The sequence below is a fragment of the Corapipo altera genome, unplaced genomic scaffold, assembly GCF_003945725.1.
Source record: "Corapipo altera isolate COAL_440 unplaced genomic scaffold, ASM394572v1 2b, whole genome shotgun sequence".
Taxonomy (NCBI): Eukaryota; Metazoa; Chordata; class Aves; order Passeriformes; family Pipridae; genus Corapipo; species Corapipo altera.
Window position 1 is genome coordinate 18,271,310 of NW_020884874.1, and position 27,267 is coordinate 18,298,576.

The 27,267-nt window shown below is 35.9% G+C and overlaps 1 protein-coding gene across 5 annotated transcripts in view; it reads left to right on the plus strand.

Moving 5' to 3' along the window:
• The window catches only part of L3MBTL3 (L3MBTL3, histone methyl-lysine binding protein), a 77,245-nt gene that overhangs the window by 44,863 nt on the left and 5,115 nt on the right, over positions 1 to 27,267 (plus strand). For all 5 annotated transcript variants that reach the window (XM_027633923.1, XM_027633925.1, XM_027633924.1 and 2 more), the window contains 9 exons: positions 139 to 215; positions 1,611 to 1,696; positions 3,855 to 3,965; positions 5,587 to 5,701; positions 8,942 to 9,044; positions 16,322 to 16,468; positions 17,865 to 18,029; positions 21,992 to 22,083; positions 26,921 to 27,084. In XM_027633923.1, coding sequence (XP_027489724.1) covers positions 139 to 215; positions 1,611 to 1,696; positions 3,855 to 3,965; positions 5,587 to 5,701; positions 8,942 to 9,044; positions 16,322 to 16,468; positions 17,865 to 18,029; positions 21,992 to 22,083; positions 26,921 to 27,084 — 1,060 coding nt within the window. The remainder of the gene's footprint in view (positions 1 to 138; positions 216 to 1,610; positions 1,697 to 3,854; positions 3,966 to 5,586; positions 5,702 to 8,941; positions 9,045 to 16,321; positions 16,469 to 17,864; positions 18,030 to 21,991; positions 22,084 to 26,920; positions 27,085 to 27,267) is intronic.

Below are 27,267 nucleotides of genomic sequence, written 5' to 3' on the forward strand. Positions count from 1 at the left end.
TTTGCAGTTTTAAGTGTAAGTTGAAGGTGTCGAGGGTTGTTTGGAATTTAAATCTCTCTTGTATGTTTAGTTTTGAAAGCATAATAAGATGTCTGAAGAACTGCATTATCATGCCTTATTTTTCTCCCCCTTCTTCAGGTGTGAGGCAGCTAGCCCACATATTCATCCTGTTGGATGGTGTAAAGAACATAAAAGAACTCTCATCACCCCACCAGGTTTGTATCTTATTACATATCTGAAAGATTTAAGGAGGTTATAATCAGCTAACATCATTAAAACTTATAATAATCTTACTGTTACCTCTCCTGAATTTTTTCTTTCTACAATTAAGAATTAATATTTGTAGAGTTGTAAATTTTTTTTTACAGGACATAATATATTGAAAGTAGAAGTGTAACTGATGTTAGGTGTTAAGTATGCAAATGTATACTGCTTTAGTAGAGATGTCTGTCCACAAAAGATATCCCTTGAAATCTGAATAAGTTTTTGGCTGACTGTATCCACTTATTGTTAAGACTCACATTCTAAAAATACTGATAAAGCATATTCCAGGTGTGTGAAACAGTTGCATAAGAAAAACGTGTTCATGCAAACTGAATATGCAAGGTAATGGATTGATGAGAAAATTGCCCTACGTGATTTCAAGGTTAATCAAGGAATCAAACTTGTAAGGGTCTTTAGAAGGGAGGAAAACACTGAGAGAGACAACAGAGAGGAATGGAAGTGTATTCATTAGAATGAAACTTGAGACCACCACTGTTTTTCAGGACTGTTGTGTCTGGCTGGATGATCTAAACCCTTAACTGGCATCTGTGGTCTGAGAACATGGAAAATTTTACTTGTTTAAAACCAACTTCGGCAGTAATTCTAATAGCCAGCAGTCTTGAAAAGCTATAAGCAGCCTGTCTGTCAGGAGGTTAATTGCAGCCCGTTATTCAGCTAAATCCCTTGTAAAACAAATTAGAATATGTTTTGTTCTCTTCTAGATTGTGAATCATAATGTGTAAACTTCTAGTTAAACTTTTGGTGCAGACTAAAGGTGAAGGACAGGCCCTGCCAAGATATCTTTTTGTTTCTTGCATAAAGTGTTTATAAACACAACACTTGCTGAAAAAGGCAACATCTTCTGTAGATTAGTCTTATCATAAAGGTCCAGGATATTTCTTTAGAAATTACGTTAAAAAGAACTCACTAAAAGAGTAACGAGTAGTACAGTGCTCAGCTGTAGTACAAACTTATCACTGATTAGATTGTCCTTGCCAGTGGATGACTGTTTATTACTTGAATGAATTTGTTTAATTAAATGGACAGATTTTTTCCAGTCCCCACATTATTTATATTACTGAGGGAATCAGAGAATATTGCCACATCCAAAGCAATTGTGTACAATAGCTTCTCAGTATTGTGTATTAGAAGGCTGTTGGCTTTTTTGACCTGTATGGTGAATGTGTCCAAGACACTTTAGAAGAGCCTTTCTTGTAATTATTTTATAAGTCCAAAGCATAAATCAGAACAGTATTATAAAAGTGCTAGGCACTCTGTAAATTAGACATTAACTTTATATTTTTGCACTGCTGTGTTTAATTTTGGTCACATTTCTTCTGTGCCAGATTATCCACATGCTAAGCATTTTTCTTGGGAGAAGTATTTGGAAGAAACCAGTTCATTACCTGCACCTGCAAGGGCTTTTAAAGTGGTGAGAAAATGCTTATATTTTTCCAAGTTCATGTAATTAAGTACTTTAAGAAGAAAATGCATATATGGCATTCCTGTGTTTCTGAATGTGTCCAGTTAATTAGTTGCATAATAGGTGGTTTATTTTTATGCAAGTTTGCAGTTCACTGTTAGAAATCAGATTATTATAAATCACTATTACTTTATTATTTTAATTATTGTAAATGAGATTAAATGCTACAAATATATTACTAATTAATGTAATTTGCTATGGAAAATTACTGCCTACTTATTAGAAATAATGAGATAGCTACTGAGTCATGATAACATGTTTTGAAGATATATATTTTTATCTGTACATTTTATATAATGCAATAAATACAGTGTAAAAATGATTGTAAGAGCTTAGTCTGCTTGTCCATCTAGTCCACTGCCTTGGGCAGTAACCAAGAGAGCTTGTATTTAACACCGTTTAGTAGACTTTTTCTTCTACAAGCTTGCAGCTAAGGCCCATGGGTGGCATCCACAGGCAGCTTCTCCAGCTTAGCTATGGTGCTTGTGGGCAGCATCCTTTTCCTTTATCCTTGTTCTTGCTAGTTTCTTTCGGTGACAGCTGTCTTTTTTGAGCTCTTAAGATTTCAGTGACGGTCACTAATGCAGAAAGGAATCTTAAAATCATAGAATGGCTTAGTTTGTAAGGAACCTTAAAGATCATCTAATTCCAAGGCCCCTACTGTGGGCAGGGACAACTTTCACTAGACCAGGTTTCTCAGAACTCCATCCAACCTGACCTTGAACACCTCCAGGAATCAGGCATCCACAACTTCTCTGAGCAACCTGTTCAAGTGCCTCACCACCCTCACAGTAAAGAATTTCTTCCTAATATCTAATCTAAACTTACTCTCAGTAGTTTGAATACATCTCCCCTTGCCCTATCGCTGCATGCTCTTGTAAAAAAATCCCTGCATCTTTCTTGTAGGTTCCCTTCAGGTACTGGAAGGTTGCAATTAAGTCACCCCCAAACTGTGTCTTTTCCAGGCTGAACAAATCCAATTCTCTCAGCCTTTCCTCATAGGAGAGATGCTCCATCCCTTCAATCATCTTGGATTGATGTTGGGAGCCAGTGTCAGATGACTGGTAGCTCCCAGCCCCTCGTCTCACAGCACACTAAAGCACGTTTGCCTCAGCTTTTCAGATGAGGGACACTATTTCTTCGCTAAGAGCAGCTAGATTAACAAAAGCAAAACTGTGGTGTTTATAGCGGTTCCTGGGGTCAGCAGATTACCAGAGTTTATTAATGACCTGCAGTTTATCACCCCAAGGTGCATCTGGCTTAATAACGTTTCTTAATCTTACATTCTCAGCAAGAATACTCTGAGCAAGGACTAGGAAGGTATTTAGTTATATCTGAGATAATAACATGGCTTTATATTGTATTATGGAAGAAAATTGAGTCCTTAAGCTGCAGATGAAGAAAAAACACCAATGGTCTGGAAGGTCCTAGAGGGACAGATAGATTATTTTCCTAGAAAACTAGAATAAAAACCTTAACATATTGTGCATGCTCCTTTAAAATGGAAATAATTTTACTTTTATAGCTGCAGATGAGAAAGATAAAATCTGATACCCCTACCAAAGACACCATTTTTGCCAAAATAGTGTTAAAAAAACTCATGTTTGGTCCTGTTTGTTCTGAGTATTTTGTATTATACTATGAATTAGTTATGTTTTCAGTATGAGTCTGAAAAAATTTGATTCATGAAACAAAAACACATACTAAAGAGCACAACTGTGTTTCCTGTAGATAATTTCAGAAAGGTTTCAGGCTGCTAGTATGTAATACTTTATTAAATACTGCATTGAAACTGTTGGCTGAAATCTCTAGGAAAACATTCCTAGAGAATTTAGGAAAAAAACTGATTAAAAATAAAGATTCCCACTTGCTTGCTTAGATGACTTGAAACCAGCCCATTCCAGGAGAACCTGGAATTCCAAAGTAATTACTTTATTTTGCTAGTTTAATTGGTTTGAATTATGTTTTTATACTTGAATTTTTTTGTAGAGGGAGGGCAGATTTGAGAAAATGAGGGCAGAAAGTTTTTGATGGATTTTATGTATTTTACAGCTACAGAAGATTTTTGAGGTTTTGTTCTATTTCATATAATATTGTTCTTTTCTAGAAACCTTCTCATAGCTTTCAGAAAAACATGAAACTTGAAGTGGTTGACAAGAGAAATCCAGTGTTTATCAGAGTAGCAACCATTGTAGATACTGATGACTACAGAATAAAAGTAAGTTTCTCTGTCTTATTGTACTATCCTGCTTAACTGACTTCATACAGTTCAAATCCTATAGTTGTAAAATTAACTATGGGAAGAAATGAGTCACACTGCTCTCTACTGCTAATCTTTGCTCATGCTTTTCACTGATTAATATTATATAATTCCTTCAGAAGGGGGGGTTTTATTGTGCTCTTAGTTACTTGTGTTGAGGTAAGTAATTAGAGAGCACAGTTGAGTATGTTGGAAAATTGCTTTGGGAATAGAAGACAATTGTCTGTTTTATCAAGAAATGTTATTATTTAATATCAAGTGTCGAAGGGCTGCTTGAATATTTGTATTATATAAAATAAAATTGTATTATATAAAATATAAAATATTTGGTCTAGGTTAATTGAATCAGTCTCTATGGACTTCCAAAGGGAGAAGAGAGATATATATGTGAGATATGATAGAAATAACCCTGATCTCTTGTGCTTCATCAGTGATTTCTGAAATTCTGATGTTTTTTATTAATTATGGACTTTAGATTGGATAAATCAAAGTTAATGTGTTTTTAATGTATTTTGCAGAAGTTGTATGCTTGAATTAATTTTCTTTTATTGTACAAGAAAAACCCTTAACTGTTGGGAGGGCTAGCATATACCAGATATCCAATTAGATAGGAATGAAGGGTATATGTGTTTGCAGTTTGTACAGGTTTATTAGGCATACCTGTTATTTCAAGTAGGAAATGCAGCTGATGTTTCATTTTGAATCATTTGAATTAACTGGTGGTAGGGAGTCATCAGAACTAATATCTTCACACCTACACATTTTCTACTTTAAGGTGGTGATGGAAAAAAAACCCAAAACAACCCCACCAAAGCAAACAAAAAACCCACTCTCCAGTCTAATTTATTACATGACAGAATTTGTAACTTCTAGGGTAGTAATTTAACTGTGTAGCATATGCTGAAAGAGCTCTGTATGTATCTGTGTGTACGTGCATCCACACATGCGTGCATGAGAGGTCTGAGCTATTTACTACGACAGAGGTCATGTAAGATTTGAAGATATTTAGCTTTCGCATGAAAAAAAATGCATGTATAACCCATAGTGGTGTTTTTCTGGGAAGTCACATCCTTCGTTTTCTCTTCAGTTTCAACTCTATGTCATGTGTAGTCTGACTTTAGTAATACTGTTATTGTATGATGGGGGGGTTGTTGGTTTTTATAGATAAATGCCATTTTTTTAGCCCTTTGCTTACGACTCTGCTGTTCTTAAATCCTGTTCAAACAGGAGATTAAAAAACGTTTGGCTTTTTGTTTGGCATTTTTTTTGAGAGATGAAAAGGGCAGAAATTCATGTTTAATTTAAATAAGAACTAATGTAAGAACTGCTTTATTCCTGGGATTTGAGCTTGATAATGCAGTAAACAACCATATAATATAGGGTTGTTTACTCCCTTTACTTTAGTTAGAGTATGCCTGGATCCCGAATGTAATGTATGTGTATTTTCTGTGTAACTTAAATAGTTCTCTGAAAGTGATTTCTCTAATGGACATGTCATTTCTAGAGATTACCTAGGTAAACTAATTTTATGAAGAATATTCCTGATCTAAAATGTATTATTCTCCTTTTTGTATTTTAGGTTCATTTTGATGGCTGGGATAATATTTATGATTATTGGACTGATGTAGATAGCCCTGATATCCATCCTGCAGGCTGGTGTGCAAAAACCGGACACCCTCTTCAGCCCCCTCTTAGTAAGAGAAACACACTGTAATATTATGATGGTAAAAGGCATGTGTACTGTGCTGTCTTTTTCCCTGTCAGTGCCATCTAAGGAAGAGAAGCAACTAGAATATGCAAAATAATGTAAATGTGACATTTAGTTCAAAATCAACAGTCAGTAACTAATCTCGTTTTAGTAAATCACTCTATTGACCCTTACTGTAATGGAAATACAATGTTTCTTGGTATGCATAAGAACCACAGTCAAAACCTGAAGTAATGTTAAAGATCTGTTTTGTAAAATCCTGGCCCTCTCGAAGCCGGTCATGAAACTGTTGTGGTACTCAGTAGGGATAGGGTATCACTCTTAAGATCCTTTGTTTCCTTTGTTCACATCCTCTTGATGGTTAGTGGACTTCTGGCTCCAGGAGTGCAGGCTGCATTGATAAGGCACTCCTTTCAAATGCTGTGAGAAATCCTCAAAACCAGCTAACTTCCTTTTCTTCTTCAGCGGAGCAAAGAGGGATTAATGATGCCTGTGTTTAAAAATAAATTGTAACAGAAGCTTGGTACCAATAATAACACTGTATTTACCACCTTGCTCTCTGTGGGGATTTTTTTTTCACTTGTTGAAGAAGTGGGAGATATCTGATAAATGAGACTGAAGGTCAAAGGAAGAAGAGACTTTTGTAGTAAATATATCCCTGCCTATGCCACTGTGTTTCTAGGTAACAGCAGTGAAATCACTTTAGACAAACTTTGAACAGGTGATTTTTAAGTGAGTGCTCTTCTCTGAGGTTGATATAGTGACTCTGAGGTAAGGTTTGCACAAGTGCTGAGCATTCACAGCTGTAACAAGATCAGAAAGAATTGTACTTGGAAAATAAGAAATGCTGAGCAATGCTGAGTACTCTGAAAAAATTAAATGTGAAATAACCGGGATAAGTCACGCACAGACTGTGTGAATGTATTACCTGAAAATTATAGTACCTCAATTCAGTGTCTCTAAAATGTCAAGAAGAAATAATTCCTATCCAGAGTGTGATCAGAGTATATTCATTACTTTCCTGAGCACTCCAACAGTGCAGTGATGACTGCCTGTTAGGAAGTTAATCATTCTGCCTTCAGAGTCTGAATAGAGTCCCTTAAATGCCAGAGCACAAAGTGAGTAATGAGGAGAAGATAGGGTGCTGCATATCCGCTGCTTAATCTGACATGTTTGTCCTGTGTGTTGAATGAGCAGCCCAATAGGAAAAGTAGTCTATGGCCACATAAATAAAAGTTGTATCATATGGCAAAAGAACTGAATAAGGTTGCAGCATTTCTATTACCTTCTATTTCTATTATTTTATTTTGCAAAAATAAAAATCAAAATCTTAACCTAGGTGGGAATATAAAACATATAAATTGATTATTTTGGACATATTAAAAGAAGCAAGGTACAGATGTCCATCACATACAACATGTCATCTCCTCTAAGTGATGGCTTAGGAGGCACGCTTCATCTCTTTTAGGAAGTAACTGGTAGAACTGACTTTTTGCTAGGCTACAAAAATGAAGATGGATAATGTGACAGGAGAGAAAGTTGATTGCCTATTAAATGAAAAAATAAGCTACACAAACACTAATAAAATAGAATGATTGCTGAATAATATAGTCTTCCAATGATATGACTTTGTATTATTACCATATAGAATATTATAACAATATTAATATTGTTTCCAAGTAAGTTAAAGTGCATTACCAGACTTGTGAAAGAGTTTCATAAGGAGGGAAGAAAATATTTTGCAAGATAGTATTTTTGCCTCAGTCAGTATGATAGTCCTTTTACCAATGAGGTCTAGGTCTGTCTATAACACTAGAAGTTTTTTGTGTGAACTCTGTGCAATGTTAGTAGTATTATTCTAGAGCAGTTATCAGTATTTATGTATTCATAGTCTTTTCACATGTAATGTTGTCATGATGGATTATGACTTTTTTGATAGCAGTTAGGGACTTAAAATCACCAGTATATGGCTCTTAATATTGTTTCACAGTGACGCAAACAGCAGCTTCTTGTGTAAAGAGGGAGAACCAGTTGCAGTTCTTTTAAATTACGTTTTTAAAGAGTTTAAATTTTTTAAGTGAAGACAACATTTATAGGGAGCTAGTTTTTGCAAAACCAGAACATCAGTGAGGCAGGACTTTCCTTTACAAAAGCATCCCTATTCAGATAACTCTTTTTCTGAGTCCACTTACTTGCTAGGTCTTAAGCATCAATTTTCTCTTAAAGGTACAAGAGGTAAAATCTCTCTTCTCTCATCCATTATGCTATTTAAAGGCTATAGAAGTTGCTGAACTTCAGTGCAGTTGTAGTGTTGCAACATTTGCATAGCTTGAACATTTGGTAAAAAACCCTTTTGGACTGTTCTAATTATACATAATAATTCTCTCTTTCATTATCCATTTGCAAGCAAGAATCTGTCTTTCATCTAGAAAAATTTATGTAAATAGACCTTTTCATATCTGTATTGTTGTCTGTAGAGGGAGATACAGGTTCATGTACTTTTTGAGTAAAACCAGTATTGGAGAGGGGCAGTGCATACTTGCAGATGTGCAGGATATGTTTTCAGTTTTATGTACTGGAGTACATCTGTCTCTCACTTGCTATGAAGCTATGGGTTGTATATTATGTTTGCTTGAGTGTCAAAGACAGTTTTGACAGGTATATGCTTTAATGTTTCTGCAAGCGTCATTGTTACAGGTTGATGAAAATCAGATAGACACATAAATTCAGATAAGCAAAAATGTCAGTCTCCTGATGGCTCGTTCTTTTTAGTAGTATTTTCAACCTTTGTTTTCACATCTCGTTCACTGGAAAACTTTAGCTGAAAAATGTATGAGGTCAGTACCCATTATGAAGACATCCCTGTCTTCAAGAACAAGGATAGAGTAACTTATTTCTTCTGCGCTCTTGAAAAACAACGAAGTTCCAACTAAATGTAGTTAGTAGAAGAGGAATTTGATGTCATGCAGTTTCTCCAAGATTTGTGTTCTTTATATAGATGTACTTCTTTCATAGAGATTTACTCACACAGAATAAAATCATTCTTCCAGTGAATTAGGTTGTTTGAATCTCCATCGTGCTTTTGCAGAATGCATTATTAAAGTACTTCTGTTTACTTACTTCTTCATGTTTACTACGATGCACTGGTATTTCTGCATATTTATGTAGCTTTTAAATATTAGATAATTTTTTTAAAATCTCATTTGTAATTTCACCTGACATGCAGGTCCCTTGGAATTGGTGGAAGCTTTAGAGCATGGAGGATGCCCCACAGCAGGATGTAAGGGAGTTGGACACATTAAAAAAGCAAGACATATTGGCCATCATAGGTATGTTCTGTGAAACTAATTTTATTCTTTCATTTGAGGATGTGTGCAGATGGTTTTTTTAAATTGTTGTTCACAAGAAAACAGATCCAAGCTGGAAAGAATAAGGAAATCCTGTAAACCCAAATATGCCATGATTTCAGTTGCCATGGTGAGCATGCTGAAATAAACATTAGCAATCTGTAACTTCATTTCACCAGGATGTGCTGAGATGAGATTTGTTGTACATTACTTTTTGTCACAATTGGTAGATTCAGTTACTCTGTATTTTGTTCCTATGAGGATTCCTTTTCTTGCTGTACAGATTGCAAATATTACACAGATATGTATAAAGCAATAACTTTTGAACTTTTTTAAATAAGAGGCCACTGATTTTATTATGGCTTGGATGTATTTATTCTGCTTGGTTTGTAGGGGTAAGGATTTGCTTGTTGGCTTGCAAAAATGCTAGAAAGGAAATTCCAACTGACATATTCCCAAATGACAGCTTGCTGCTTGTACCTGGTGTTTCTAAAGATGCTTTGTTGAACACTTTCTGAAGTATAATACAAAAATGTGGACATCCTGTCCTAGAGAGGAGTTGACATAGGAAAAGCAGTAGCATGGGAGAATGAAATAGAGGGACAGAGAGACAACAACAGAGTAAATGGGAAATATTTGCCAAGTGAAACTTCTATTATTTTAAAAATATTTAGTGTGAGGTGATTCCTGAATATCTCAGTAATGGATACACTGGTAATATTGTATGTTGAGAATTAAGTGTCGTAAATATCATCTTATTACGTTTTTGCAAATTAGAGCTTCCAGAAGTTTTCTTCTAATTTTTCCATTACACAGTCGTAGGATTCTCAAATATCATACCACTTTGTTCTTTCTGCTCTCATATGTTTACAGGATTTCTCTTTGGTTATTTGTCTATTAGTGTTTTTAAAGTATCTTTTTAAACTCCTGTGATCCAAAAGTTAGCTCTACAATCTTTTGGTTTTCATGAGAGAATTATGTCCTGTTGAATAGAATTATGCTACAAGGTTTTGATGGTATATCAGCACTGACTGAAGTCGTAATTAATCCCTAACAGAGGTACCTGGCCAGCAAAACCCACTGTGTTCTTACGTGTTTGGTGTGCGAAAGGCATCTTCTGTTGCAAGTTCTTCCCTATATAAAGCAGAAGCGTGGTATTTGTGCTGTTAGGAGGCAAAAGAGCTCCTGATGCTAGGACAAGCTTTGTCCCCAGGAAGGGGACAAAACTAGGTTAGCTCCAGTGACAGAACTTCTTTCAGTATGAACTGTGGTGAAGTTGTCATGATGCAGTCTGCCACATCATTGTGTTTCAGGCTGTTCTCAACCTATTCCTGTTGTATTTTTCTGTCCATGTTAATTTTCTTTTTTTTTCCCAGTTTTAATACCTTTCTTTTATTTCACACAATAACTAGAATAACTCCTTAAACAGCCAAGTCAGTCCTTAAGAGGTTACCATCTTTCTGCTATCATATGGTAACCTACTGCATTCATGTGCTTAGTCCATTGCAAATGTGAAGTAAACTAGACTTGCCTAAAAAGCTTCCTGGCTGCTTGTCTGAAACCCATTTCATTTCACAGTCTAGTAAACTTGAGTCTTGTATGATTTATTAATGCGCCTGATCTGTAAGGGCAATAAATTCCAATTCCTTACATGTGCTATCTCGATTACTTAGAATCAGGTGAACATAACTGTGGGCTTCAGCCCAAGGCTGAAACTTAAAATAAAATGAATGTCTCAAAAGTTTTTAATTTATGATCTCTCTAAATAAACATTGGCATTAAAAGTTCAAATGTTTTAGAGGGAAGCGATGAGTAAGAGCTTTGTCTATTTACTTTTTGTAGCCTTTCTTTTATAGCTACATTTTCCATGCTATTTAAAGTTGCTATGCTTACTCATCCTCAATATTAAGAAAAGAAATAAACTCATGACAATCTACTGTCTTTTAGTTTTACTGTGGTCTTAGCAATCCTATTATTTGCACATTAACTGGTAGTTCTAGGGTATAAAAATATAACCAAAGAGACTTTGTTGATTATAAGACAGCCATTTGCTGTTTCATAGCAAAAAAATTAACACCAGTAAGTATCTTATTCACTAGCTGTATTGGTTTGCTCTCTGTGCTGATATTCTGGTTTTGTTCTTGAGCATTTTTGAGGAAAGTAAAAGAGATTTGTTATTCATCTGGAGCATGCAAACTTGAGGGTCCAGGTCACCCCAAAAATTCTGACATTGTACTATCACTTTTTTCCTGAATTAACAGAGAGGTTTTAAAATTGGTGTAATTATCCACATCAGGTACCATTCCCTTGGCTCTTTGATCCTGGCAACCTTGGAATGTATTTAACCATGCTTATCTTTTTTTTCATGATGAGGTACAACATCTATCTCCAGCATAAATGCCTGTGTGCAGAAAAGATGATAATTTAAAATGCTAAGTAGTTCTGAAATAATTTGAGAGCTTGTTCCTTAGGAATGAGATGAAAGCCTTGGTGATTAATTAGGTAGCAGGGCTAAAGCACTTACTTTTTGGAAAAGCTGATGTTAATAAGGACTCAATATCTATCAACAGTTGATCTAGGCTTATGTGCTGTGCAGCTGAAACAGCCTGGTGTACAGGTTGTTAGCATTATGCAGATCACCTGCATATTTATGATTGTGAATTGTATACTCTGATGTTTAATGCATGCAATAATTCTCCAGTTCAAGCAGTAATGCAAAGAGGTCAGTTGTAAATACTTCATTAGTGGTTTGAGTCTCCATGAATAAAGATTTTTACCAGAAACTTCACATGTATTAGTTGTGTAAGTTGAAGTGAACTGAATGTGCCATAGTGGAGACTGTGTTGTAAGAGAACTGCAGGACAGAAACACAGGAAACCTGAGTTCAGCAGGATGTTGCACCTGTTTGTTCAATGTCTGCTAAAGTAATTGTCTGATTTTGATGCCAGTCTCAAGTGTCATTTTACCAATACAACTAAATCAGGAGACCTGTCTATGGCTTGATGCAGGTTTGCAAAGTCCAAGTGGTCATAAAGACTAATAATCTGTATTTAAAAGTATTTCATTATTAAAGTTCTTAGACTGAACACAGTGCTACCTTACTCTTCTTCACTTTAGGAGAAAACCCTGGTTTATGTTCTCTTCTGATATTAGATGTAACTGAGGCTGAGTAATCCATCTAAACTCTGTGTATCAGAAAATTTGTATACTGTTACGATATAGGAACATCTTCAAATGTCTGGAGAAGACTAAGGTCCATGCCTACCTATTAGTAGCCCAGCTTTATCTTCCCACTCTTGAACTTTATGGAAGAGAGAAATATGTGTGACTCTATCTAGATATAGATCTTGAGTATGATAGAAGAGCAGTTGCAAAATAAACACAGGTGGGATATGCTACCTCAACACTTGTGTTCCATCAGACAGTTCTGGAAAGGGCTGGTTATGTAAAACCTCTGTTGACTTGAAAATCCCAGGCCTGTGATCAGAATTGTATATACAAGAAGTAGTAATCCATGCATTGGCTTTTTCCTTAATTCATCTTTCATGATTGAATAAGAACAGAAACTTATTTTAATGTTTGGTTTTTACTCAGTGTATGCAGGACCCTGGAAACAGTGGCTCCCTTTCCTCAGAAAACCATGTCATGGACGTACATATTGCCAGCCAATCTGCTGCCATTTTAGTAGTGTACTGTAGGCAGCTAATTGCTATGCTATGTTCCTTCAACATTTAGAGATAGCTGATTGCTTTCCTGTGCGGGGGGGTGGGGGGTGGGGGGGTGGGGGGGGGGGCTGTCAGGTGGTATGAATGTGAATGTTTATTTACTGAAATAGCTCAGATGATAATTGAGATGTTTGTTCTGGACTGGTTTCAAAGCTGTGGAGCAGTGCTGGAGGGTGTACAACCCTGTCAGATGCATAGCAGAGGTTTCACATTAAGTACCTGCTGCTTTTGCTTCTTACTGTTCTTCCTGAGCCTCTGGCAGACCTTGGTACCCCAAAGCCAAGGACATCTGATCAGTTTGAAATTTGCATTCTGACCTTCTGCTGTTTTCAAAATGGTGTGCTAAAGCAAACTGTAAGCTGGAATAGAAATCTAGGTTTAAGGTGACAGAAGAGTTAAAAGTCCTGTTTAATATTAAATAACCTAAGACTTCTGAGCCCTTGAAATGAGTTGTCTTAAAAACTTAGTCCTATATAAATCAAATACTTCTATTGTGAAGGAATAAAAATATTAATTTCTTTATTCTTTGTAGTAGACAAGTTAAACAGAACTGAAGGCTGGAGGCATTGAGATTCAGGAGGATTTACTGATTGATTGAAGCTGTGTAACCTGTATACAGGTTCATTCATGCTGTGTTTTGTTGTACCAAAGGTAACAGTGGAAACCACAAGACTCTTTTTATTGCCTCAAGTAACAGTAACATCTAAAGGCTATCAGTGAGTTTTTAAAAAATGATACAGCAACTCGAATGATTAATTACAAAGAAAAACTCATATGAATCCAGTGTTCTAAAACATTGTTAATATTATAACTATTGTTGACTGAAATTGTCATTCAGCTTCTGTTTTTCCAGAAAATACTAAAGGAAAAGGCATTATATAAGCAGGCAAGTTATAATAAAGGACTGAATATTGAGGCTCTTTCTTTTCTTTTCCTTCTTTTAATTTAAAATGTATTATTGGTGTTGATAAACAGAAAACTTGCTGGAGTATGACAATCCTATTGTCAGATTTCGTTGTGGTGTAAGGCTTGCTTAATAGTACACAACTGAAGTTAAATACCATATTGCTAGCGTTCAGTGTTTCCTTGTGACAGCCCAGCCCTTGAACTGCTCAGAAACACTAAGTCTTAAAACACCCTTGTGAACGTAGGAAGCCAAAAGATGATTATATGCTTTGCCTTATAGCAATGGCAGAACTGAGATTAACCAATATATCCATGAGTTTCTGATAACTGTATTTCGTCACAGTGGTATGTGTTTGTCACAGCAAGAACTTAGATCACACTAGCATTGGTACCTTAAAACCTCTTTCTGAGTAGAAGCCTGTGTCTTTCATCTTGTAGTTTGTTTGAGAGGGAAAGAAGACATCATTGCAATAGATGCAGCAACATAAGGAATGGGGAGTATAAAGCAACTTCCCTTCTTTCCTAATGTTCCCGATTTCTTCCCCCTATTTCGGTTAATTATTTTTGTGCTTTTAAGACATTTGGTAGAGGCTAGTCCTAAGACAGACAAAACCAGTAGGTTGAAAAATAAATGTAAGTAGAGATATATAAATAGATTTAAAATAAAATGCCTGATTCTGCTTAAGAGAAAGCAGATATAACAGGTGAATGCTCCAAGTTAAATTTTGTTTGTGTATTTTGTTCCATGTCTTTAAAAAATTCATTAAAAAAACCCCCCGATTTCAAGTGTAGTGTTTAAGAGTCCAACCACCCATTTGACTATATCTTACTTGGCTGTGTAAACTAAAAGTTCCTCAGAAGAAGGCAAAGATGACTGTTCTGTGCTTCATTAGATCACCTGGGGATATGACTGCATGACCCTTGAAAACACCATACAAGCTATTGTGGAACAAATCTGCTCAGAGTACCCTTTAACAGGGATCTCATCTTGATTAGAAAAGCAGAAACTGTGTTCTTTTTTTTTTTCTTTTTTTAATTCAAGTTCAGCATAGCTATTCAAGGATTTAAAAAAGTTCTTGTCTTGTTTTCAAATGAACCAACTGAAAAAATCAGACATGCTGTTGGTCTTGATAACCTCAGCAAGAACTGACTGATTTGGCCTGTGTAGCCTTAAGGAATTTTCTCCTTTTATGCTAGTGCTGAGAGAAATGTAAATTTCCACCAACTTGTTGTTTATGTTGGTGAGACCAAAATTAGATCACCGATACAGCCCAGCCCCCTTGTAGGAGTTGTTACATACTCCTGAATCCAGAACTGCCTTGGTAAAGGAAAAGGAGAGTGTACTGCATATTTTGAAAAAAAAGGTCACTTTTTTAAAATGCTGTGCTTTGTAAACAGAACATGATAGTGAAGGCTATTGTTTTTCGCTTTGTTTTTGTAGTTTGGAGGTGGCAGGGCATATGGCTGTCAAGGTAGACAGTTCTGTTTGGAAATCATGCAAGTAACTATCAGTGAAACAAATAAGACATTGCAGTGGTTTATGGAAAGGCAAGTAGTTATATTCTTGAAAAGAAAATAAGTGAAATTGCAAAACATAGGGTTTTTACCAGTTAACATTATAGAGGCGCTTGTAATAATGCAGAGGAGTAGGAAAGCATTATTTCATATTAGTGTTATAGCTCATGAGTGACAAATAGAGTATCATGTGTAGTACAGCCTCTTCTGTATCTTACATAGAGTTTTGAAAACTTGAGCATGATGTTATTCACTGTTGTGGCATATATATACTATTCAGAGTTTAGGATATTATCATTGATGTGTTTAGTATGTAGCCTGGCTGATGATCAGTTGAACACTGCAGAGCGCTCTTCTAAAGAAGAGTTCAGCCCCATGTGTTTTGTTTTGTGTTGCCGTTTTTCCTTCTTCCTACTTTTTATGCAAACACAGTTTTTTCTGACTTTGAGAGGTACAGCTTTCACATTTGTTAGAGTAATATTTACAAGTTGTTATATCAATGCACAGTGTCAAATTCTTTCCCTAGCTGGAGTGCAGGGAAATAGGAAGTGTTGAATGTTAAGAAAGACTGGGAAAATATCACAGTCCCTTAATGGAATATCACAAAAGGGCATTTGCAGAGATGGGGCACTCGCTGCAGTAAGAGGATGTGCACCATTCCTCATGTTGTGACCTTGCAATGCAGCTTCTGTATAGACATTACATAGTAGAAATACCCTCCTTCATAATAAAAATGGTGGTATGACTTCATTTGGAGAGAGATGGTTTTAGTCCAAGACGCCCTGTATTTTATGTATAAATACCATTGAGATTAGGGGAGAACAGGCTAATTATTCATCAAGCAATTTTCTGCAATGAACGTTGTAATTCAGATTAATACTATTTGCGCTACATAAGTTGCTGTCGAAAGGAAATGCAAAAGTCATTCAGGTTGAGGTTTTTAATCGGTGGAATTCTTAACATTTTGAAGTATGACTACTTACTGCATGTTTTTCTAATCTTCTTTATATTAAATTATTGCTTCTAGGAAACTCAGATGTCATTTTGTTTGAAATAAATGAAGTCTGTAAAGTGTCTGAGAATAAGGAGTCATTTTTCTTCTTCAACTTCTAGTGCAGTCAGCTGCCCGTATTCAGAGTTGAACTTGAACAAAGAAAGCCTCTTACCTGACCGGTTGAGTGGGGAGATGCCTGCAGCCAGTCCTGTCCCCAGAAACAGAAAAGCAGAAGCAAGTGAAAGATCCACCTCTCCTGTAATCAAGTAATTATGATTAAAGCGATGTCCATGACTAACAGCAGTACTTTATTTCTGTGTTCTGCAGTGCAGTTTATAGTTGTGCAACGGCTGAATGGTTTGAGAAAGGCCTGCCTATTTATCTACGTTTTCATTTACAGGGAGGAAAAATTTTTTTATCTGTGCTTATGAAAAAGGTCACCAAGCTGTCGAAGACTGATACTGATTTTACTGTCTAGGATTTAATAAGAGTTTGGTTTCATCTTCAGTGTAACTATCTAGACCATTATTAGGTGGTTAATTGGAATTTAAAATTGAATGTTTACCAGTTGGTTTCAGTTAAGAAAATTATTTATTTGTGTTTCTTTAGTTGCTGGAGTGGCCTTATAGACATAACTGTAAATTAATGTTGCTCTGTGAAGAACAGCCACTGTTCTGTCATTATGGTGGGAGTGAAGAATCAAGCTAGTGTGACTGAGTTTTGCAAGAACAATGCTAAAGTCTGTAGCTGAAGCTTTTAAGCAGGAGCGCTGGAAAAAAAACAAAGGAGTGTGATACCAGGATGATTATTTTCTGATGATGATTTTATGTAAGAAATTGTAGGTACTGATTCCTGTGCTTATTTTGGGCTACGGGAATACATAGAGAATTTAAGAAGGAAAGGAGAAGAGAGGCTTTCCATTCTTTTTAAGGGCTGCATTAATATAAATGTAAAAATGTGAATTTTTGTAGTGAAGATTTCCAGTTCCCACTGTAATGACCACGTATTTTCAATAGAAGGTATTTTAAATTGCATTCTTGGAGACAGTTTCAGCTTCATACTTTAAAAACCAAAATACTACACTGTCAAAGAGCACTGCTTGATTCAATTGTTCTTATAAAATGTAGGATTTTAGAAATCTGAAGTGATTTAATTACTCACTGCCAGGTAGCTTGGGTACCATCCCAGTGAATCCAGCAGCAGTTTGAGGAGTGTCCTCTGTGGTGGGAACTGTGTCAAGTGCTACTTTTTTCATTGTCCCAATTAAGAGGCTACATATAACATGTTAAAGGATGCGTAGTGGTATATCATGGGAGAGAAGGGATAGGAGGAAAATAATACTTCAGAGTGTTCTTGTCTTACAAATATTTGAAGTGGATAGCTTATTATCAAAAATACTATTGGATAAATTCTGTTCCTATTGAATTGCCTAATCATTTTACCATTGATTTAATGAAGAAGAGGGTTCTGTACTGGGATTTCTGAAAATCCCACGTATACAATTTTGTTGGTGGCAAGTAAACAATGTATTTCTTAAAACAAAAAAATCCCACCTTGTATGTCTTCTGTTATACTAATGACTCTTGCTCCGTAGAGGAAATAACTTAAACAACAGCTTAGCTGCTTCAACTTTTAAACACTCTGTTAATTTGTTTCAAACAGTGACAGAAAATGCCCCAGCCCTGGTCACTTAGGTATGAAATCTTTGGCTCACAATCGACCATCTGGGAAGACTGGACCAGAAACAACTAAGTTGGAAGATGCAGAAAGTAAATCTCCTTGCAAGAAGCCCCTCTTATGCAATGTGAAAGAAAAGAAGGCACCTGGGTAACTCTCAATTCCTTTCAACCTATTGGTTATTTCGAGTCAGTCAGTGTAAAATGTAACTTACCAGGCAATGCAGTCCAGTAATTTGTCTGTGGAATTCTTCAAAGCAGTGGGGAAGGAGATGGAAGTTCTTCATCTGTCTTTATATTAGAAATAGGGGGGAAGGGAATATCACAACGTATATAATAAATAAGAAACATGTATCAGACGAGAGGAAAAATACCTACAATACAGATCAGTTATTGGAAGTTGAGATCCTTCTTCCTAGGTCTGTGTACAAATACGTTATTGTGTATGAATAAACACGTAGAAATGTGGGAAAATTAAAAGTAGTTCCTTAACTTTCAGCATCTGGAGTACATTTTTGACAGAAAATGACATGAGATAGTTTCCAAGCTTGCTCTGGAAAATAATATTTATGGTATAAAAAAAGTTATTTTTGAAGTTAAAAGATGCAATTCGGTATTTTCATGGGGTAAATATGTGAGGCAATAGGATTCCCTACATTTTTAATTAGTTACGGTATCGCTGTTTTATTTTGTTGACTGTTTTCATTCAGAAATAGATGACACTCTGGAACAAGAAGTGTTATGTGTTATATATTTACATGTGGTGTTGTTTTGTGCTCATAATAAATGTACTGTGTTAGCAATAACAGTGTCTCAAGAGACGAATATTGGAGAGTTGGTATTATATGATAAATACCCCACAGTAAAGCTGGTGATTGAAACTTAACTGTTTTTTAAGGATTGGACTTCGATGGTCCTTATGGGTCCCTTCCAACTCAGGATATTCCATGAATTAAATCCTCTGAAAACACTGCAAGATTTTTTTTAAAACTTGTTTTTCAAATTGGGTTAACCAAATCTAGCAGTGTTTTATGATTTCCCTTCCTTTTTCCACTCGGTTGTTTTCTTTTCTGGACTATTATTAATTGTTTCCTTTGTTGCAAAAACCTATCCTAAATGTAGTGTGTAGCTTTTTGCATCTTTTTAGTTTTGGCCAGCTTTTCTTTAAAACATTCTTTCATGTTATTTCAATCGGATTATAGTGTTCAAGTTATATTGGAAAAGTTCTAGTAGGAGCATCAAGCAGTGTTGGTATAATTTTTATACTACAAATAAGCAGCATAAAGTAGTCATACTCAAGTGAATATAAGCAGGAAAAAAAAAGACAGTTTCAAGTGTAATTTTGAAATAACCTGTATTACAAAATAGTTGTCATTCATCATTTTAACCATCATTATAGTAAATTCACCTTTTTTTTTTTTTGAAATATACTTTGGCTTTGCAGACTATCTCTTACAATTAATCGAAGAAAATTTTTTTGTTGTCTTTGATTTTTATAGAAGGTGTTATCTTTGGAAGACCTAAGATAACCAATACATGTGCTGTCTGTTCATTGTTGAGTCATTTTCATTAAGAGAATTAACAGTCCTGTGCCAACTTTGAACTACCCAGAGACTTCTCAGTTTGTATTTGAACTGTTTGAATACACTGATGACTGTCTGCATTTTATCATCTAGCTTTCCATATTCATTATGTATCCAGCATAGTCATAGAGGACTTTCAACTGAGTAATCTTCCTTTGAAAAGGGCATAAAAAATAATGTTCACAACATTAGGTATATATGAACTGCTTGGGTTATAAAATATTGAACATCTGGTTATTGCAGTACCCAGTGGATCTTTTTAGATGTGTATTCAAAGTACACATGCATAATTGACGACATAGATACATACACTCGTGTGCTCTTTAGCTGCTGAGTTCACAGTGCGGGTTTAATTCTGTTTGACTTCAGTTCAGTTGTGTATACCTTCATATTCCAGGTAATCTCGTGTTTCAAAGAAGTCCTTAATTGAGGATCCAACCACATAGGAAACCAGACATGAGTTTTATTATGTTGTGTTAAATCTAAGTACTCAGCTATCTCCAGTTCCACTTGCTCCTTTTCTTTTTTTTTTTTTTTTGAATTTTCTATGCATCAAACAGTTGTACTAGAATATTTTGGTTTGCAGAATTATGTATGTAATTACTGCTTGCTGTCTGTCCCTCTGGAATGTTCCTAGGATGAAAATTCAGTATAAAAATTAAATGCCTATAGCATATTCAAGTTTAATTTTAAAGTATCTTCCAAGTAGCAAAAGAATTTCCCTGTAATAGGAATTCCACTCTGGAAATCTTTACGGTGAAAGAAGGTGAACACTCACACTTGGGAATCAAATTATACTGCTTCTTAAAGGGCAATTCCGTTTGACTTCCAACCCTTTCCCCAAAACCTTCAATTTATGCTACTATCTCTTACTTAACGAGTGAGGTAAAATTTCGGGATGCATGTTGCTATGAAAATCATCCTCAGGAAAATAGAGAGGTACCTGTGTCCTCGCAGGTTTTGGTGATCTCTTTTCCTCACGTTGAATAACAGTCATCATTTCCTTTGCCTTTGGATCAGTTGCACTACTTTGTAGCAGGTTACTTTAGAAGTTGTCTGTGTTTGTGGAGTTAGGAAAATAATTTTTAGGTAAATAAGTCAAGGTAACGTTTCTGATGAAGATACTGTGAAGGAGGCCTTTGTGGCACAAGAAGGCATGCCTGCTGTATGCATTCCACTGGTATTGTTTGCTATACTACAAAGGCTGGATTTTCTGATTTGCTGTGTTCATTGTTCATTTTTTCACTATTAATAGTGTGTTAATTACATTATTATTGATGTCAGTGACCTCGAAGCTCCTAGTTGATTTAATGACAAATGCTTTCTTGTATATAATATAGAAATGATATTTAATAGTATAAATGTAAACAGTGGAATTAAACAGGTCTGTTTCTTCTGTGGATTTGTGTTTTGAGGTTAGCTTATCTTGATGTCTAACAAGGTGTTAGTCTAGACTGGCTTTTTATCTGTGTTTGTGACATTTGTAAAGGGGTTCTTGTTGACTACTTCTCTGGTACATAGGTTAAGCATCCGTTCATATAGTAGCAGGCTTTCTTGTAGTCTTGACTCTAAGATTTCTGTCTGGTGCCTATTTTTAGAAAACGCTCATTATGTACTTAGTATCACCGAGAGCTCTGCATCTGTGATGATTTAGTAAGAATTGGCCAAAGTGTTCTCAAGTTCTTAAAAGCACAAGGAGATACACACGTAGTGTCAGCAAGCTCATATCAGCTTCATGTCTGTAAGAAATGAGGCCGGGAATATAAGAAATGAGGCTGGGAATACCTTCTGAAGGCAGAGTTTAAAAAGGAATTTCCCAGGGGCTGATTTTAAGATGCAAATGCACCCACACCCACCTTGAGAAATTCTCTTATTTCCACCTCTCTTGCCCAATTTTTCTCAATAGGGGAAAGATGTTCCCTCTGCAAATATTTGGGCTGGCAAAGCTGAGGGAGCAGCCACAGGCAGCAGGCAAAGAGTGACTTTTCTAACTGGGTAAGAAGTAATGCAAAAACATACAAAGGAATACAGATATTTTCAGTAGGATCATTAACTGCTGCACAATATGGTGTCAGTATAGTAAAGGAGTTGATGTCGGGTGGAGATGAAGGTTGGGCAGAGAAATATTAGATGTTATTTCAGACAGCTCCTGAAAATGGCCTGGATAACCAGTAAGGCTTTGTAGGACATGCAGGTATATATGTGGATTTACGCTTCCCATCTTGTGCCGTGGACACATCCACCACCTTTATTTGTATATTTTCCAGTTTCAATTATGAAGTCAAATGTGTTGATGTGATTTACATAATCTTAGTTTACAGTATTCTTGAGACTTTGCAAAATTCATGCCAGTAGTCATACCGGAAATCAAGTCAGAAATTACATCCTCTCTGTTTTTTTTATTTTATGATGATACAACATCCTTTATGTGGGAATCCTGGTGTGTTAATAGCGTTGTTAGCAAAGATGTCATCATGCTTAGTGATTTTTATGATGTATTAATAAAAATTGAACATCTTATTTTCCTCAGTGGAGTATTACAAACAAAGGACACCATAAAGAACAAAGAATGTGAAGATGAGGAGACAGAAAATAACCTGCTAATTTCAAATGAAATTAAAGGTAAATTGTCAGTACTTCATTTGTTTCATATTAAAATCTGCAGAATTGAAGCAGTGTGATGTTCCTTGAAATTCTCATGAAACTTATTCATGAGAATTCTCATTACAATTTATTTTCCACATTCACTATTTGTGTCCAAAAATTTCTTGACAGCAACACTTTCAGCACTGTCTTTTTTTATCTTATAATCATCAAAGGCTTTGCCAAGAATTTTATCACAGTTGTAAAGAGGAGTGCAAAATAAATACTGATATAAAAAATTTCAATTTAAGAATGTTTTTCCACTGACTTTTAAAAATAGGTAATTAAACCAGTCCAAGTTGTAAAAGTATAACATTCACTTACCATTCACTTACTCAGCCCAGCCTCGGTCTTGTTGAGGGTGACTGCCAGAGTGGATCCTGGTTGGTCAGACAGGAAAATTTCTAAACAGTCTCCTGTGCAGTCTGATACTTTCCAGCAGCCCATATGCAGACCAGGCTCTTTATTTTTCATGAGTCTTAAAGAAGAATTGCTAAAATTTTTACCTCACTGAAAAACTGGAGACAGTCCAGTGGAGGACTTGACATGTGAAGAAATGTTGAAAGAATTTGGGACAGGAAGTCTTGGAGCAATGTTGTCTCGGTCCTCCAGTAACTAAAAGGTAGTTACAGAGAAAATGGAGGTATGCTGTCTTCCAGGCTACTCGGTGGTGGGAAAAAGGGAATGGACAGAAGTTGCCTCAGGGAAGAAAAGGAAGAAACTATTCACCCTAAGAAAAACTGGAATAGGCAGCTCAGAAAAGAGGTGGAATCTTTCTTGCTGAAAATCTTTAGGACTTGGCTTGACAGGGCCCTGCATAACTTAGTCTAATGCCCTGCTCTTAACAGAAGGTTGCATCCTATGGTCTCCAAAGGCCCCTTCCAACATGGACTTTGCTTTCGTTCAGTGGTTCTGTGTGGTTTTATGTACTGCTCTGTCAAAACTCTTGGCTGTTCACAGATCCACTTGGGCAGATTGAGGTAGCTGTTCATTATTCATTTTTATCCTCATTGTTCAGAAAGAATACAGCACAAATGCAGAACATCACAGTCTTATATTTGATAATTATTTTGTGCGTGTGAAACTTAATATGTCAAGCTAGTTATTGGATTGAGTCAGTGCATTGTTTCAGTGCAGCTTTTGCTGCAGTATTTTATTAACTCATGCAAGGTCAGTATGTCTTAATTTCCTAATCTTAGTTCCTTAAATTTTTAGATTTTATTCAGCAATTTGTGTGCAACAACACAAAGTTTATAAGGCTTTCATCAAAATTCGTAGGTCTTGAGTAACTGTGGTCCTTTAAGGGCTATGTATCTCATCTTTGTAAAATCCAGAAAATTCTTTGAGACTAGTAGAGCATTGCATAAAAATAAAATTAAGGTAGTGGTTTATTTTTAATTATTAACCTCTGATGCATTTTTTTTTTAATCTTAAAATATCATTTATCTGCCAGCACTTTTCAGATAGATCTAAGAGGCACTCTAAAGAATGTGTAAAGTGTGAGAAATTCCATCTGTTGTAAGAGCTGTGAAAAAGGTGTTATGGTGTTTTGAAACATGATGTAGTTCAGAATTCTAGAGAAAATGAAGCATTAAAAGAAGAAAGTCTCTAAAGCAAATAAAGAAAGAGAGGTTTTGGTCATTTTAAGTATTTTGTTTCAGCGGAAAGGAAGCATGCAGGTTTTGTTTGACTTTGCATTATACAAAAGAGAAAAAAAAATTCAAATAGTTGGGAGCATTTTAAATGGTCTGGAATTCTTTTTTAATTCTAAGAATACTGACCTGATTTTGTGAAGCATTTTGAGTTTGACAGAATTGACTATTTGGATAAAGTTTCACCAACAAGCTCTGCTTGTTAGGTTCTTGCATAATAAGATTTATGAAAATAGAACACTTTCTTACATTACTGTCTAGAAAAGTTGTCCTTTTTATAAATGTAATGCTGTGTTGTTATGTGTTTAAATGTGCCATAATACTTAATCTGTAGGATGAAAATGGGTCATTGAGTTCTTGCTATCATACTCATGGAAAGCTCAAGGTAAAATAATTGTGGTTTTGGGAACTATGACTCTTGGTACCCGTGCTTGTTCCCTTATCTTTTCTGCCTGTCACTTGCATAATTATTCTTCAGCCTGCTTTTGCCATGCTCTCTTGACTAGTTGTCTACTGGTAACTTTATAAATGTGTACTGCTATCTTCCCTTTTTTTGAGAAAGATTATTTGGAGGTGAAGAACTTCACGGAAATCATGGTCTGTTCATACTACCTTCTTTTTATGGACATAAATTTTGTGCTTAAAAACTTTATACATGGTAAGGACTAGAACCATGCAGGAGGGAATAGAGCAGTGTAAATGGTCTCTCATTAATGCTAGAAAGTGTTTGCTATTTAGCTTCTTTGAAATGTAAGGTTATATTTTGTTCTTGCTAAGAAGATAGAGATGAATAAAGAATGATATGGTTCAGAGAGAAGGATAACGAGGTGACATAAAGTATGAAGAAGAATGTAAAGGCAAGTGGGCTGATGCTGAAGCAAAATGTCAGCAGATTTTGGGTCAGGTTTAAAAGTGTGAACTTACTGCCTCTGACTGCTATCTCGTGTGGAGCTGGCAAGCAGATTTTGTTTCTTCAGTCACTTAAATGGTTCAAGAAGCTGTTTGTGGCTCTGTGATGAAACTGGCTAACCTTTGGTGCACCTCAGGTTAGTCCTCTCCTAAATGTCCCAACTGAGACATAAGTTTGAGTACATGTCTTGTTTTCCCTGGCCTAGAAACAGAGATTGCCTCTCAATGGGAAGTGGGGCTTGCAGAGCAAGGAATACAAGAGAATGAGAGTGGGGAGAACTTTCAGATGTCTGGTGTTACAGACATAGATAGCCAAAATGCTGTGGTTTGGAGTTTCTGTTACAAGAAGGTTACCCACACTAAGCCTAAACTTCCTTTTGTCAGTGATGTGGTCATACCTGCTACAGGGTTAGGGACTTCTAGTTTTATTTTCCTCCCATCTAGTTGGGTAAATTGGCGCTTTACGTGGTCCTTTCGTGCTCTTCATCTTATCTATGAGGCAGATACCACACAGGCTGAGGAGCAGAGTTATTTATTTATGTCCAAATCCTCAAAGGCATTAGGTATTGCATTCTTTTCCCTGTCAGTAAATAGAGCTCTTGAATGTGAGTAGATAAAGTACAAGGTTTGGCATTTTGCAGTGTCACCTTAGCTAACTTATTTCCTACTAACCTCGTTCATAAACAGCTGACCTGTGTTTGCTTGAAGTTTAAAACCCACAGCACGGACAGATGACCAGCATAGATTTTTCATCTGGTACTGTTAGGGTTTGACACAGCTGTAAAATATTGAAAACAGAGACATAAATAACCTCAGCTGTTACTGCTGCTATGCATGTACCTATATGCTGTTATGTACAATTCGTTTAGATGTGTGAATATGGGGTATAATTTGTGTGATATTATCTTCACACAGTATTGTAGTCTGCTATTTATGTGGCAGTATCAATGTATTATATGTTTTGTGAATGAAAGACAGAAAAATAGCTAAATACTTATGTTCAACTATTAAGAGATCTTTTTTAGAATGAGAAAGTCGGAGGATAAGCGTGGGAATGAGATTCAAGGGAACAATTAAAAAGATACTATTCCATAAAATAGGCTTTACATTCAGCATGCTTGCTGCCTTACAAGACTCATTCTTTTCTCACTGAGACTTTTACTAGTATTAGAGTCTCTAAGGAACATTTGAAGAACAACAGTGAAATGTAAACAGACAGAGATCTCATTTCCAAGAGTGAGAGTATGATGATAGTAAAAAATCAAGGAGTCTATTTAAAAAAATTGATGAGTAGGCTGACAGTGCTGACTAATCAGCTTATCAGCTAACTTCTGAATAATAGACATCGGTATAAAATGAGGATGAGTCTTGAAAGTAACAAAAAATTAAGCCAGAGGAGCAGAACAAGCAAGTGTAATAACATCCTATATTGGCCATATTATATATTCTAGAGGAGCCTCACTGTGCATTTCCAACTGATTTAAATGAACGTAGATGTCTTATGCATTTTGACATCATTCGAGGCATGCCTCTTCGCTCTTTCCTCCTACGCACATCTGCAACTGCTGCTTTTATCCAGACAACAGCAGCAACAGCAGCATGTGGCTGAAGACACCTTCTCATCCAGTACGATACCTTTGAGGCCAGGGGTGTGGGAGATCATCCCTTCCATTATGGATGAGTAAGATAAAAATCAGCATGAAGGAGTTAAATGTTACTTTCCAAAAAAAACATTCAGTTAAAGCAGAGAATTTGCAGACATTTGTGATTTTTTTCCTCAGAAGAACTGAAAAACTTTTTCTTGTGAATGAGCCGTAAATGTTGCGTGGGCTGGAACTGTATAACTGATTCACTTGGAATTTTGTAGCAGTGCATTTCTGCTCTTGATGAATTTGTAACAACTCAACCCTGGAATTAAGTTAATTCTTGTACTGCTGTACAACTATTAAATATGTATGTGATTTATTGTACTAAAATATTTTAAATTATTTGACCTGTGGTGTGGTATGCTAAGAGTTGTCGTAGAACTGTGTTTTGTTGAAAGTAAGAGTAGTTATATTTATATAGAGCCAATATAATGATAGTCATACTAGTGGAAGAATGCTCGTGGTACTCTAATTTTGGTGTAGTCAAAACTGTACAGCTTGTGTAGGCAGGCCCATATCTATCAATAGAAATGAATGTGCTTTTACTGTGACTGATTTTGTCATTGACTGAAGGATTTAATGCTTGTTTACTGCTTCCTTTTGTTGAAGATGTTGAAGAACCCAGCGCACAGAGGCTTCTTTCTCAACCAGTTATTGTGACTTCCAAACTGCAAATCCCTGGCCTACCCTTGCGCTGGGAACAGCAGAGCAAGCTCCTTCCAAGTGTAGCTGGAATTCCAGCCAGTAAAGTTTCTAAGTGGAGTACTGATGAGGTAGGTTCACCCTTTATCTTCTGTCTTACTACCACTGCCCTTGAAGGTTGATTCAGAGGTTTAGATTATTCCCATATATTAAGAATAATATATTAGTACTCAGAGGATTAGACTCAGCCAGACCTAATGTAACTGATCCCCAAAATGCCTGTTCTTCTGCTTCCAACCTGGAAGCAGAAGTGT